Genomic DNA, 16005 nt, shown 5'->3' on the forward strand with positions numbered 1-16005 from the left:
AATGATACACAAAATTCACAATGCACATAATTCACCTACCACTCTCCATGTTGAAGCTACAATCGGTTGTGGGTTTCCACCGGGTAATGTCAGATGGCACACTTCACTTTCTGATAAGAAAAACTGAGCGAACGGTAAATATGCGTTTCTGCATTCCGACCAATATTCTAAATGACATAAAACTTGGAGGTCATCATGAGATCCGAGTGTTCTCTTATAAGGTACCGGAAATACCCTAACTTTTGTTAAAGCTCGAGGCTGAGGATAACGCCATGCCATTGCAGATATGGATTTGTTCCAGAACATTACCTAAAAATATTAATATTTATTATTTTTACACATACATTTCCAGAAAATAAAAAAATATATATTAATCTGAGACTAATAGAAAAAATTATAATAAAATACACCTACTCATAATTCGTACAATGTGAAAAGATCTTATTATTTAGGTTTCAATCAATTTCTACCACGCAGGAATAGCATACTTTACTCATTTTCTAAAATAGCAATGCTGATGGATCAAAATGACTTCTTGATAAACCCTTTTTTTTTTCGTCTTTATAGAGGGGGGTCTGGAATCTACAAAAGACTTCTTGATAAACCTGATAGTAAGAAAAAGCTTTTGGTAGATCCATTGGGCACAGTAGAAGAGAAAGACTAAGAACAAGATTCCTTGATAACATCGACGAAGAGATAAGAAACTGAAAACATGCGCTTGGTGGAGGAAAGCGATCGATAGGGAAGACCGGGGGATAATCTTGAGGTGGCTAGCACCCACATAGAGCTATAAAGTCAGAATGATGATGTCATTCATGATGATGAGGGAAAACGAAGTATTGGGAGAAGACGCATCTCCTGGCTCAACAATCTGAGAAAGTGGCATAATTGCAGTTCCGTCGACTTATTCAGAGCTGCAATCTCAAAACTGAAAATAGCTGTGATGATTACCAACCTCCTTAGAGGAGACGGTACCTAAAGAAGAAGATGATGTCATTACCGTCCTTACTATTGTTTTGTATAAACAATTTATTCCAGACGTATCAGTAAAAAAAGATCGAATATCATTTTAACAGTTAAAGTTAGTAAATTTGTGTTTGCAGAGCTAGTTCGCGTCCGTAGTAGAATACTACACGTGCATCCTGGGTAACGCTATGACACATTGCAAACAATGCCGGTAAACGTTATCAGAAGACAAATTAACAATAATACAAATGGCCCTTCTCAGGACCCAACGACTAGAAAACTCAGACCTATGATCCGAATTTGTCACTTACATGTAGAAAGCATAAGAGCCTATTCAAAGAGCCAGTTCTTCTTCTTCAGCCTTAAGTAATCCAACTTTGGACATAGGCCCCCCCCAAATCAATCCAGTGTCTTCTATTTTGCGCCACTTGCTTCCAATTGTGTCCTCCGATCTTCTTAATGTCATCAGCCCATCTCATTTGTGGTCTTCCTCTGCCTCTATTTCCTAACCATGGCCTCCACTGTTGTATTTCGTGGTTCCATCTCTTATCCTTTAGTCGGGCATTGTGTCCTGCGAAGCTCCATTTTAATTTGACAGCATGCTGCCAAAGAGCCAGTACTTATCAAAATTTCTAAAAGATAACGACATCGACCTGGTGGCTCTACACTCTCTACAGGAAACACACTGCGAAACGGAAGAACAACTGCGAAAAAAGGGGAAAAACACCTGGCTTCTGACTATTGGGTGCCACGTACCATCGATCATACGGCACAGCAACGTATGTTAAACAAACCATAGAAAACGCCGTCCTTGTTTCCACGTGTACTAATGATGAAATTCATAATGTTGTTGTAAAAATTGGAAGCATCACCGTTACTAACACCTACAAACCACCAGCTATATCCTAGCCAGTTCTAGTCATCCACACACATCCGCACCTTCTGCGGAACTGGTCAAGACTCTAGGCTGGATACCCCCTACCATCAGAAATTACAAAAGATTCGTTGGAGCCTTAATAAGCACGGCCAAAAAGCATATACCAAGAGTATACATTCCTGGTTGTTCTTATAACAGCAAGGAACTGTAGAAAATTGACGGAAACTGTTGAAACTCTTAATTTTCAAACATCAAGTAGGCAAGCATGGACACTACTAAGAAAATTAGGAAGCGGAACTCCCATAACAAGGAACAAAACACCAATTAACCCAAACACTATTGCCTCACATCTGGTATCGACATCTAGGGTCCCGAAAGACAAGCTACACACAATCAAGGTAAAACGAGAGCTCAAAACTTTAAAATTCCAATCTACAGAAACCGAATACTCCCACCCTTTCACTTGCGAGGAAGTCACTATAACTCTCAAGGATATAAAGCCAGGTAAAGCTCCAGGTTTTGACAATATTCATCCCGAATTCTTAATTAAGAGCGGCAAATACGCGAGAGAATAGATGACCCAGTTTTTCACAGACATTATGAAGACCGGTATCATACCACAGGAACTCAAACGCTCGAAGGTCATTGTTATATTAAAACCAGGGAAACCAAATGATAACAACCCTAAGAACTACAGACCAATAGCTCTACTATTGGCGACGTTCAAGCTACCAGAACGACTTATCTACAACAGAATTAGTCCAAAGGTACATAAATCAATACCGGTTGATCAGACAGGTTTCCGACCGAAAATAAGCTGCGCAGATCGGGTTCTTTCACTTACCACATTTATTGAGGCAAGGTTCCAGAGAAAACTTAAAACTGCAGTCGCATTCATAGATCTAACAGCGGCCTAGGATACAGTCTGGAGAGAAGGCATAATATACAAGCTCCTCTATATAATCTCCTGTAAATCCACCGCTCGAATAATCAACAGCATGCTAGCCGACCGAACGATTCAAGTAGTCATGGGAACCGACATCAGCACCCCAAGAAAACTGAAGAATGGACTGCCTTAGGGATCTGTCCTAGATCCTCTTCTATTTAGCCTGTTCATCGCTGATATACCAAAAACCAGATCAAGCAAGTTTTGTTACGCCGATGACTGCGTCCTTGAAACAAGTGTAAGTCATTTGAAGAAATAGAAGAAATCCTCACGGCGGACTTACACACAGTGGGAACGTATTTCCGTAAATGGATGCGCCAACCAAATGCTACCAAAACAGAGGTTTCCAGTTTCCACCTAAATAATAAGCTTGCAGGAAGAACACTCAACATCCAATTCGAAAACACCATACTCGCCTACAATAAAACACCAAAGAACCTTGGGGTGACTCTTGACAGAACCCTATCTTTCAAGGAACATCTGTCAAAAATAGCGGAAAAACTTAAATCCAGAAACAAAATCATCGGCTTCCACCTTGCGATGTGAACAACAAAATAGCAGCTCACCCTGCATCACACAAAAACCACCAGGTTTTGACTTACCACACAACACATGGACTATGCTGAACCGAATCAGAAGCCAACACGGCAGATACGGCTACATAATGCACAAATGGGGTAAACGACCATCCCCACTCTGTGACTGCGGACAACCACAAACCAACTGTCACATTACAGAACAGTGTCCCACAAGATCCTATCATGGCAGGCCAGAAGATTTCCTAATGGCGTCTTCAGAGTTGATAGACTATACAAATAAGTTAGATGTTCGTTTGTAAACATTTGTATTATGTTTTATACAAAATATATGTAAATTTAAATGTAAATGTGTCAAGTGTCATACGATAAATAAATAAAAATGTGTTTGTAATAACCTTGAAAGTATATGATACTTTTGTAAATAAAACACCTGAAAATCAATAAAATATTACTTTTAGTTATATTTAATTCAAAAAACTCAAAATTGAAAAAAGACAATATTAAAACCTATAATTACCTGATAGGGTAAGGGTAGCTCCTCGGTTTTATCAGAATTAGCGTCAACAAACTGGAAAGCACCTGCTCTTAGATCATCCTTATAGTGTTGATCTTTATCAAATCCTTTTCCGGAGATATTTTCCACAATTACAGGTTTAGGAGCAGAATTACTTTCCTAAAAAAGATTTAAACCTCATATACACCATAACAAAAGATCATTAAAACCTGTGTAAAATACCTGTGTCTAATGAGTTAGAGTTACATCAGCGAGGGAAGATTAATATATAGTTAGTTTCACCCGAAGACACCGAGAAATCTTGTAACGTTATAAACCTCACATCTTTGTTATTTTTATTTAAATAAATATTTCATTCCAATTTCTTTTTACTAAATCCCAATTTAACAAAGGAACAGGATAGAGAATGGAAAACAAAGAAATAAAAATACTCTGTTACGCAGACGATGCAATATTGATAGCCCAAGATGAAGATAGTCTGTAAAGACTGGTCCACAGATTTAACATAAGAACAAAAGAATTTAATATGACAAGCTCATCTCAGAAAACTAAAACAATAGTAACCAGCAAAGAACTAACCAGATGTAAAATAGAAATTGATGGCATCAGTATTGAACAAGTAATGGAAATAAAATACCTTGGAATTACACTGTCCAGTTATGGATACCTGGACAAAGAAGTGAGAGATCAGGTACAAAAAGCAAATAGACTGTCAGGATGCCTTAATAACACTATATGGCGAAACAGACACATTAACACTGAGATGAAGTCAAGAATTTATAAAGCCACTGTAAGACCAATAATGACATATGCCGCAGAAACAAGACCCAACACAGCCACAACTCAAAGGCTACTGGAAACGGCAGAGATGAGAGTACTGAGAAAAATTACAGGAAATACGCTGAAAGATTGAAAGAGAAGTGATGACATTAGAAGAAAATGTAACATAAATACATAAGCAGAATGGGGGAGACCTGTGTCGTCAAAATAGCAAGAGATAAGTCACCAATCGACAGAAGTATCGAACGACCGCGCAAAAGATGGAGTGACAACCTTTCATAGAGGTATTAATCCGCCAATGAACAAGCAGAATTGCTTATAAAGGGGAGAAAGAAGAAGATTCGCCCTGGTCTATAGTTAGATTGTTACAGTGTTACGAAGTCGTCTTTTGAGAACGTGTTGGTGAATAATTTCGCCAAGTACGCCAAGGACGAGGATTATTTTAAGAATGAAAATCGCTCGACATGTTTATCTCAATATACAACTATAAGTAGGTAGTAGGCTCAAGTGCTTCGGGAATGAACATTACCATTACGACCATTATTCAGACGAGTCCCAGTTTGATCTACAGAGTGATAGTCGACGGGAAAGGACTGCATGTGACAAGGCAGAACGAAACGACCGACTTATACCACAGAAGTCGTTTCTTATCAATTGCAATCAGTAATTTTTTGGAATGATATAATGTACGGTCCCATACGGAGTCCCTAAACAACAATAACACCCTATATACACTGTTTTTAAGACGACCAGGTAGTATTAGCGCCGAGCCACAATGACCTGGATGTGGTCTGGAAGTCCGCAAAGGGAAGACAAAAAATGTATATAGAAGACGACGAAAACGTAGTAGTTGAAGATGGGAGGAAAAGTTGAAGGTTGTCCAGAATATAAGTACCTAGACCTACAGGTAACTAAATCAGAACACTTAACAACGCCATAAAAGAAAGAAATACGAAGAGCAGACATTCCATCTCTATACTTAAAGTATTTTTTGCGACATAAAAATTTCAAAAGAAAATAAAAAATGATCTATAACTCCATTTTAAGCGTATGGTAAAATAACATGTCTACATTGAAGTATGGCAGATCAAAGATAGAACAGAAAAGATAATTAAAACTACAGAGATGGATTTCTGGAGAAGAACAGCAAGAAGATTGAGAATAGAAAAAGTGACAACCAAAAGAATTAGATGATAACAAAACTAAATAACTAATTTGGTACGACCACGTAAAACGCATGAACGAGGGAAGACTACCAAAACAGATTTTGGAATTTGTAACGCAGCCAAAACAAAATATTTGCGAAAACGTGCCAGGAGTTCCTAACCATCAGCCTTATGAATCATGCACTTAGATTTTTCTTAAAATCATATATGCAGGGATTTACAAGAAATTTAAATCGTATCTCGTGGCTAAAAAACCATCGACAATGGTTTGGAGTGACCTCCACTGAACTATTTCGAATATCAGTCAACAAAAACTTGATAGCCAACATCCGGACTGGATAAGGCACTGAAGAAGAAGAAGAAGGGACAAAAAGAGTAAAACAAAACTTAGTTTAAAAATTAATTTGATTACTTCTAAAAAATATCTAAATGGGCTACGACTTTAGGAGATTGGGGTAATACTATTTTGAATTATAACTTACCTTGATTGGCAAAGTTGCAATGAACTCATTTATTTCTTTAACTACAATTTCGATGCATCTAATTTGCTCGGGACTAACATCTAACATAATACAATCACTTTCAATGCTCACTTGGATCTGAGGATCACTATCCTGACTCTGCCACGATTCCCAAAACATTGAAACATCCACCGAGGTGGACCAAGGATTGAGTAACAGCTTTTTATACAGACCGTTAATAATCGAAATTGTCACACACTGGAGATTGGTTTTTACTGTTATTTTATCGGGACGCGTTGACAAAGTAAGATTAGTCGATAGTTTTTCCATGCCTAAGTGTATCTGAAATATAAAATATTAAAAATTAAAAATCAACTGTAACATAAAATGGGTATGTACTATAAATGCACAAACAATATTCAAGTCTTCTTTAATAAAAGCCTAACATGCTGTGAGTTTTCTAGAGTTCTATTAATTTTCGTCGCAATATTCTTATTCATCTTTAATATGTCCACATCACACTACTTCATCTTCTCTCTGTTGAGTCTCGAAAGAGTATAGTGCCAGCAAGTTTGCATCGTCCTTCTCCATCATTCTCTGTCTTGGATTACTAGAGAAGCTTCGTGTTGTAGCATTTTCGTTTTACCCCGTATACATTAAAACACCGAAAAAGATTCTTAATATTTTTGCGTCTCTAAGATTGGTAACATTTTTAAGTCTGTTTATAATAATTATAATTGCTCTTTCGATTGATCTGGATTCTGCCTAGATATTTACGCTGGAAATAAACAATAATATTTCCGCTGATGCGGACAAGAAAATGATTTTTGAGGAAAATGGCACTCCTCGATGGACTGACCGAGAGAGCAGTCGATTTTATTGTTGAAATCATGAAGAATTTTGTCATCGGGAATTCGATAGTGTAGCGGTCAAAGGAGAACAAATTGGGTTCTGAACGAAGAAACATCATTCTCGTAGTGTTTCAAAATCGGCAGTTTGGCTTAATTAGATGCGTTTTCGTCAAAAGAAGGTGATTTAAGCTCAAAATGCCATGTGACAGTCTTTGTATAGTGAGTTAATTAATGACCGGCTTGTTGGAAACTGTTTTCTTTGTCAAGGAATTTGATAATAGCATCCTGAAAGCTAAGTAAGCGGTTTTAAGTGGAATATAAGTAGCCGAGTTTTGAAGAATCACAATTTTTTTAGCAGAGAAAAACTTTCTTTCTAAGGAGCAAGAGGATTTTTTAAACGGCGTCCTAATTTTAAATAGTTTAGACTTGTTTAGTGTTTCCCAGGATATCTCTGTAAGTATTTTTTTGAATTCTTTTTCGTAGTTAGTTCCCCGAGTTTCCCCAAATAATGGAATCCTTATCCACGACCTTGCTCTCCAACCAAAAACGAGTAGCCGTTCGCAAACGTTTCAATTTTTTTGCTTATCCTATCTCTAAGCCCAGTAATTGATCAGTCCCCACTTTTAGCCCCCTATAAGCAAATTATAATTGTTACAACTTCAAAACTGTTTTGAATCTGAGTGAATAGATTCTTCAATGTTGGAGATATAAGATCTGTAGCATTGATGTGTAAATGTTTTGCATTGTGTTCTAAGATCTGAAAATAAGGTATAATCAGCTGCTGGTTGAGTATGTATTTTTGAACAACACTGGCTCTCTGTTCACTTGCACAAATATTTGAGCAGTTCTCCTCCAAGTGGAAAATAACACGACAGCTATCACATCTACGAACTTTCTCCATTTTCTCCACGAAGATTTCATTTTCACAATATAACCTCAAAAATTTTGATTCAGAAAAAATGAAGTCCGAACAATAATATTTGCAAAACAACAACTTTGACCCAAAGATCTTTATCAGTCTTCACTTTTTTGTATGAAAATAGTTACTATTAATCGCTTATTTTAGTCTAATTACGGAAATTAATCACAAGCATAGCAAACACGTGATCAATTTTGAGGTTAGGTATATGTTTGAGAATATTATCGGTTATAACGGCTCAGTTATGTTTTCTCTTGTTTAACTAAGACTTTTCAAGTAGTAATATAGTATGGTAGCTATTTGGCAAAAGTATACACTTTTCTTTTTTGTCGATGAGTTTAGATTTTTAGTGAATGGTATGCAGATTTTTAATGAACGACTCACTGTTCACTATTTTCTTTCGGAACTCACTAAAATTTGTTTACCTTCCAATTGTAAACTAAACTGAAGCATGTTTCTGAAGTTAGAAACACATTAAAATATCTAAATAAATATAAGTGCTTTCTGGAACCCTCAACTTTAACATCCTAATATATAAGTTTGAATAATGTAAACTAAATTGTAACCTATAACTTTTAACGGGTTTTTACCTAGATATTTAGTGGCTCAAAACATGTACACGTAGTAAGTATTAACCACATTTTGTATTAACCTTGGTCAAAATTTAAACTTCATGTTCGTTTTAATTAAAGTGGTTATATACTTTGTAGGACACTGATGATGGAATATGGATTCCGAAAACGTTTTGTCTTCATGGCATAGCCCGATTGGGTTTTTTAATTAGTAATTTAAACAGTAATACTAGAAAAAATATAATTTATAAACTACCTCATAGCCTGCTTCAGACTTGATTGAAAATAACAGCTGCTTAAAATCAACATTAACAACATTAATACCCCATGGTATATTGGCTATTATATTTGTCGATTCCGAAGATTTCTCGACACTTCTAGGAATTAAAATTGTGTCTGATTTATTTCCATTAAGGGCATCTAAAACCTAAAAATAATATTGTCACAAAAACACATTTTAAAAAATGAATAAGTTGAAAAAAAAAAGCCAAATAAACTTAAAAACACTCAAAATTAACAATACATTAACATTTAATAATATAAAATTATTAATAACAAGAAATAAAAAAAGAAAATTTTCTTTTTGCTGATTCACCCATTTTTTTTGTAGAAAACAAAAGACATGGCCAACAATACAATCTATTTTTCTTGCAATCACATAACCAAGAATTTTCGCTGTACCAACTAAATTTAAAATATTGAACTGATTTTAAATTAACTTTGATCAGATAAAAGGCATATATCGAGCACAGTTTAATTTAATCTTGCCCAAGTACTTTCGATCCCTAGATCATCTTCAGGGGCATTTCGTCAATTGCGGCCTATCCGGCAAGAACAAGATGTCATAAACATATAAATGTACATCACACTACACTACAAATGGACAAACAAACACTTTAAAATTATTTAAGAAAGGCTACATTGCTTGCAGAAGCCGGAGACAGAATCTGTCTTTCAGAACTGTCCGTCTGACAGAATCATTCTGTCTCCGGCTTCTGCAAGCAATGTAGCCTTTCTTAAATAATTTTAAAGTGTTTGTTTGTCCATTTGTAGTGTAGTGTGATGTACATTTATATGTTTATGACATCTTGTTCTTGCCGGATAGGCCGCAATTGACGAAATGCCCCTGAAGATGATCTAGGGATCGAAAGTGCTTGGGCAAGATTAAATTAAACTGTGCTCGATATATGCCTTTTATCTGATCAAAGTTCATTTATTCGAGCATTCAACCTTATATTTATTGATTTTAAATTGTTTAAATAGGTGTTGGTCTTCCATTTTCAATAATCTCCTTTTTTTCTTCAAAATTATACAAGGAGAATGACTTTTCAAGCAGTTGATCGACTACGCAGCGACACTCATCTATGTTTAATTGCACGCACACTGTATAATAGGTGCTAACTCTCTAAAATGGTAAAAAGCCTACTAATATCCAGAGTGCGCCCTGGATGATGAATGATCTGGATACCTCTGTAAGATGCAACTCTCCTTTTTAATATACAACCTTAGTTTAACCTTTACTAAGATGTAAATTGGAGCTGGAAGGTCAGATAATAGAACAAGTGATGGAGTTTAAATATCTAGGCATCACATTATCTAGCTACGGAAAACTCGAAACCGAAGTGGAAGGTCAAGTAAATAGAGCAAACAGAGCCGCAGGCTGCCTAAATGAAACAATATGGAGAAATAAAAATATCGGGAAAGAAACGAAAGGCAGAATTTACAAAACAGTCATCAGACCAATAATGACAGAAACAAGACCTGACACAGAGAGGACAAAAAGGATGTTAGAAAGAGCAGAGATGAAACATGTAGAAAAATTATGGTGCAATAATATGCAAGGTGAACATCAAGAACTGGGTAAGAAATAAAAGAGTAGAATGGAAAGAAGCCGAATGACAACAAATAGAGTGGTAAAGACGGCAAGAGACGGTTCCCCAATAGAAAGACGATCAGTAGGAAGACCACGAAAACGATGGAACGACAACTTACTGGAGGGACATTGAAAAACAGACAGAGTCATGTCTATATAAAAAGAAGAAGAAGAATATATAACCGTACTGTCAACCATTAAGAAATGCAGTATAAAAAGACTGAAGGTTAACAACTGAGAAAGAAAGACAAATATTTATAGACAAAAATCGGAGAGATTCTCTATAATAGTAATAAAAAAATAAGAATTATTCAATACTTCATTATTAATTGTTCATACCTGATCTTTAACAGTTAATAAGTATCCCCACTTGGTTGTCGAACACAAAATCTTCGTAGGCTTCGATATTGAAATGTTCAGAGCAGCGTTTTTACCGAGACCTTTAGAAAACTTAGCGGTGAAGAATGCAGGATATATTCCGGTATTACAATCAGGAATACCACATTTGGTCTCCAAAAGATTCACTGGAAAATCGTCTTCGGAAGGAATGTGGTTAACGGGTAGGTATTCTGGTCCACTCGATTTTAAATTAAGATCAAAGCAAGTTATTTGAACGCCTCTAGTTAACTGCTTTTTATTCATAAATATGTTTGGCTGGCTTATGCAGAAGTAAACCAAAGGCGTGTATTTATTATAATTATTTTCATTCTCCGCTTTACCTTCTTCTTCTGCCTCATAGCCGGATGCATTGATATCTATTTTCAAAGATTTTTTCCTTTTGTTTTTTGCTCTAAGGGAACCGGTTGTAGGTAAGATAACTTGGTAAAGAGCTAGAGATATTTTACCGGCTGTGAGCAGAATATCGAAAGGAATTAACTGATTTGAATTCAAAGTATTGCTGGGCTTAGGTGGAGTATACTTTTCGCTTTCGCTTAAAGTTTTTAAGATTCTAGAGGAGGACAATATGCTTTTATTGTCCAACGTGTCGATGCCAGAATCCCTGCATACATCATTGGCTTCAATTTCTTCTTCGTAAAACGTCTCGTCGTAGGACCTGGTATACGGTAGAGTCAATTTCATTCTGACAAAGTGTTTGTCTATAATTAGCGGTTCCATAGAAGCTTGAAACTCGTTAAGCAACGCAGAAATTAATTTAATTTGATGTAATGATAAATTAATAATTATATCACTAACAAAATTGATTTCTATCGAATGTCCACACACAAGTGTCGTTTCTTTGTAAATCATAGCAGGCGCAAGTATTAGAGAAATGTCGAATTTTTCTGTAAGATACCAAAGATTTAGACTAGGATGTGGAAAATTGGATTGGCCTTGTTCTAAATTATTCCATTCTAACGCTGGATTTTCACTTAAGCCTTTCAACGTTGAAGTGAAATTTGAAGGGGAAAGTACTGAATCTATGTCTTCCCACGCACCAGTACATACTGAGATTCCTATTAGGTCTAGCTGGTATTGTCTATCTTCTACGTCACTTCCTAAAAACGAAAAATAGTGTTTTACTTAATATACTCTGTGCAAAATACATACGAAAATTAATAACACTAGAAGCCACAGATTACACCCTTTAGGAGGATACCAGAAGATTGTTACGACCAAACAACATATACCACCTATCAAAACTAGTAACTGATATTGCGCAAACACTGATAACGAAAAAGCAAATTTATTTCTTTAAAACCTGGAAACTACCATCACTCCATTTCCTTTTGAGTTACAACCAGAAACAAAGCTATAGATATTTGGACTGCCCATACCAGATGTCTCCACCTATCAAACCTTTTAGAAAAACCGAAATTGTTGACTCAATCCTAATAAAAAGAAAGCTTTTGGTTATGAGCTGATTATTGCATTGTCTTGTCAATTACAACAAAATGCAATTCTCTTGTTAACACAAGTGTACATCGTTATATTAAGATTAGGTTATTTTCATTCACAATGGAAAGTTGCTAAAGTTATATAAATCCATAAAATAGACAAACCCTTAGAATCTGTAACTTCATAGACTCATTAGATTATTACCACGTATTGCTAAAATTCTTAAGAAATTAATAATAAAGAAATTGAATTATTTCCTAGAAGAAAACTGTTTAGTTCCTGACTACCAATTTGATCTTTGGTCGACAAAAACCCGGCAGTCTTTTTGGACATCAAACAAGCTTTTGATAAAGTGTGGTATACAAAATGGCGAATCACAGTTAATTAAAGTAAATCCAACCACGTCAGACAAGCCCAAAATATCTCGGTATTCATCTTGATAGACGACTTATAGAGAAACCACATCTTCAATGAACGAAAACAACATGGATTAAGATTATGACACCTTTACTGGCTGCTTGGAAAAATATCCGAACTATTATTAGAAAATAAACTATAATATATAATAGTCTCCCGTTTTATACCGCTGTCGCGGCTTTGGGAGTATAGCAGGGTAGTCTGCTATATCTAGGGCCTACGGTATACAAGGAAGGTAACATGGCCAGTGCTACGCTTCAACCGTCTATTATTACCCCTGGTTTTACCCAAGGTACTCATTTTTATTCAGGCTGAGTCGACCTGGGGCCTATAGACATTTTTAAAATGTCTAGATGTTCTTGCCGGCGGTGGGATTCGAACCCCGGACCACCGGCTTGCGAGGCAAGTATCCTACCGCTTGCGCTACGCAGGCCCTTTAGAAAATAAACTATCGGTGTATTAAATAATTCTAAAACCCGTCTGGACCTATGTCATTCAACTGTGGGGATGTGCAAGCGAATTCAATATTGAAATCCTGTCGAGGTTCCAATCGAATGTCTTTAGACATATTGCTAATGCAGCATACTACGGCCCTAGCTAAGTCATACATCGTGATCTTGTCCGATCCGTCAAAGACGAATTCGAAATGAATAACACGGAGTTTATGAAATTCCTCGTACATAGGTCAAACCAATCGCAGAATCCAAAATAGGATTTATGAACATATAAAAATGTACGATTAAAAATCTTCCCTTATTATCGGATTGACTGCTTTCAGAAATCATAGACTCTATACATGAATGCATCCTATAGAAAAGAATCAGTTTCTAACTTTAAGTGGGAACATCTCCTAAGATAAACAAAGGGAGACACTATAGATCTGAAATGTTACAATATAATTTCACCCTTTGAACATAATATACTTTAGCTTACCTGGAATGCTCAAAATTCTAGCATGTGCTGCTTGTTCGTAAATATCTGGCCTCAATGGTGATCTGCAAATAGGGTTTACAGCCGAAGGACTTACGCAAATTTTCTGTACTTGAAATAGTAGTACGTCGTGTAACGAATGTTTACATTCGAGTTCTACCGAAGGTATGATTATTCTAATGTCTTGGCACTCCAGATATGCCAAAGGTAAATTTTGATTGTTGATATCTAAGAGAGAGGCGGATGGATCGGAAACTTTTGTTTCCTTATGGGCAGGTATTTCTAGAAGAGGTACTATAACCATGTAGAAACTGCGTAGTGTTTTTGGCGATATCACAAAATCTACAACAAAAGAGAATAAGTATTTTTCAGTAATATTCTGTTATAATATAAACAAACTGTTCAAATTGAGAACTGATTTAAAAAAATAAAAGGAAGTAGGAAGAAAGGGGTTTGTATACTGAAGTTAGCATAGAGGCTCCGACTTTGATGGCCATTTTGGCATGTTTTCCCAGCTGATGTTACAGAAATATTCCTTTTCACTAATGTAGTTCTTCCATGCCGAATACTATGTCTTCATTTTCTCAGTATTTAGACAATGTATCACATTTATGAGTTATTTTTAACTGCTTGCTTATTGCATTAATATTTATGATTCTAATTGTCAAGGTAGACTGAAGTAAAAACATTTGATGATGGCATTACCATAACGAAAATACCCATACCAGTCTTCTTCTTAAAGTGCCCTCTCCTCAATGGAGGTTGGCTACTACAATTTTAAAATCTTCTCTATCTTCAGCTGTTCTTATTAGCTGTTGAAAATTTAGCCCTGTCCATTGTCGGATGTTTCTGAGCCACGATAGTCTTTTCCTTCCTAGGCCTCTCTTTCCCTCGATTTTTCCTTTCACTATAAGTTGGGCATATTGGTACTTATTATTTCTTAGTATGTGGCCTAGGTATGATGTTTTTCTAACTTTTACTGTGTTAAAAAGTTCTCTTTCCTTGCCTATTCTATGCAGCACTTCTTCGTTTGAGGTATATGAAATTTTGAGCATTCTCCGGTAGATCCACATTTCAAAGGCCTCCAATTTATTTACGGTTGATGTTTTTAGGGTCCACGTTTCAACTGCATATAGAAGAGTCGACCAGACGTAGCATTTTGATAAACGTAGTCGAATTTCGAGTTTTATTCGAGAATCACAAAGCGATTAAAGTGATGTACCATACCAGTACATCACTTTAATCAACTCTTCTTAATGCCATGTCCTAGAAGGTCTTCAACTAATGGTCTGATCTTCATTTTATCTATTGCTGCTCGAAATAACGATGTGGTGCTAACTCCAAATCGTTGAGAAAAATTATTTAGCAACGATATTTCAGTATCTTCTGTTTCAAGAACATTTGGCTCCAATTTTGCTTTCTATTATTAGCAACAATATTCTTTGTACACTATTTTGTGTAGTACGAAAATTACAGGAAACTATTTTAATTGACTATAATATCAACCAAAATATCAAGCAAAATAGCTGAATGTACTACTTGAATTCACGAGATTATTGACGATATACAGTAAGCACAAGTCATAAATTGGCAATATTGCCAAGATATTCACTTATATTAAAGGAAATAACAGGAAAGTAGATGTCACTAAATAGCTTATCCCTCTTGTGGTTCAGACTTAAAACAATTTAGTTGATTTTTTTTAAGTAAATTTTATATTTTGTTGATCAATAATTTTCGTCGCCCGATAAGAGATGGCGCTAGAAGTTCGTTGCTTTATTTTTCTAAAGGTGGCGCTACTAATTGATGAACGTGTGAAGTTTCACGTAGATCTGTACATTCATTTGTATATATATTTAAAGTTGGGTTTCATCGTATTTTTTACAATGGAAAAAATTAAATCGTGCAGTGATTTCAAGAACGATTTTTACAAAAAAATTTTACCTTCGAGTAGAACAGATGAAAAATGGGTTGCTGAATTTAAACGTGGATGTAAACAGAATGAACCAAGTCCGCTCATAAGTACCGCCACTGATCGAACACAAACTACGTACCGTTTTGTGCTTCTTGATTATGTTAAGAAGTTATATTTTTTTATCAATAGATCTTTTCATCATGTGACGATCGCATGCGCATTCGACATATTGAAACAACAGTTATAGTTTCGTACAGTTTTGATCAACAATTGGGAACGCAGTATGAATTGAATCACACACAAACCACAATTGAATCAATCGTTAGAAAAAATCGCTGATGATGCTTCATTTATTTATAATTGCGTTGAAACTCATAATTCTACGCAATTAAAAAGGTAGCTCAAATGTCATGGACGTCCATAAAAAGGAAAAAGAAGTCGGC

At 35.8% G+C, this 16005-nt stretch overlaps 1 protein-coding gene across 1 annotated transcript in view; it reads right to left on the reverse strand.

Moving 5' to 3' along the window:
* Positions 1–16005, reverse strand: part of Vps13B (vacuolar protein sorting 13B) — an 85893-nt gene that overhangs the window by 40241 nt on the left and 29647 nt on the right. The window contains exons 20-25 of the mRNA XM_072536729.1: positions 13651–13989; positions 10804–11960; positions 8848–9018; positions 6271–6591; positions 3846–4001; positions 40–309 (exon numbers count right to left, since the gene is read on the reverse strand). Of these exons, the coding sequence (XP_072392830.1) occupies positions 40–309; positions 3846–4001; positions 6271–6591; positions 8848–9018; positions 10804–11960; positions 13651–13989 (2414 nt within the window). The remainder of the gene's footprint in view (positions 1–39; positions 310–3845; positions 4002–6270; positions 6592–8847; positions 9019–10803; positions 11961–13650; positions 13990–16005) is intronic.

The sequence above is a fragment of the Diabrotica undecimpunctata genome, chromosome 7 (assembly GCF_040954645.1).
Source record: "Diabrotica undecimpunctata isolate CICGRU chromosome 7, icDiaUnde3, whole genome shotgun sequence".
NCBI lineage: Eukaryota > Metazoa > Arthropoda > Insecta > Coleoptera > Chrysomelidae > Diabrotica > Diabrotica undecimpunctata.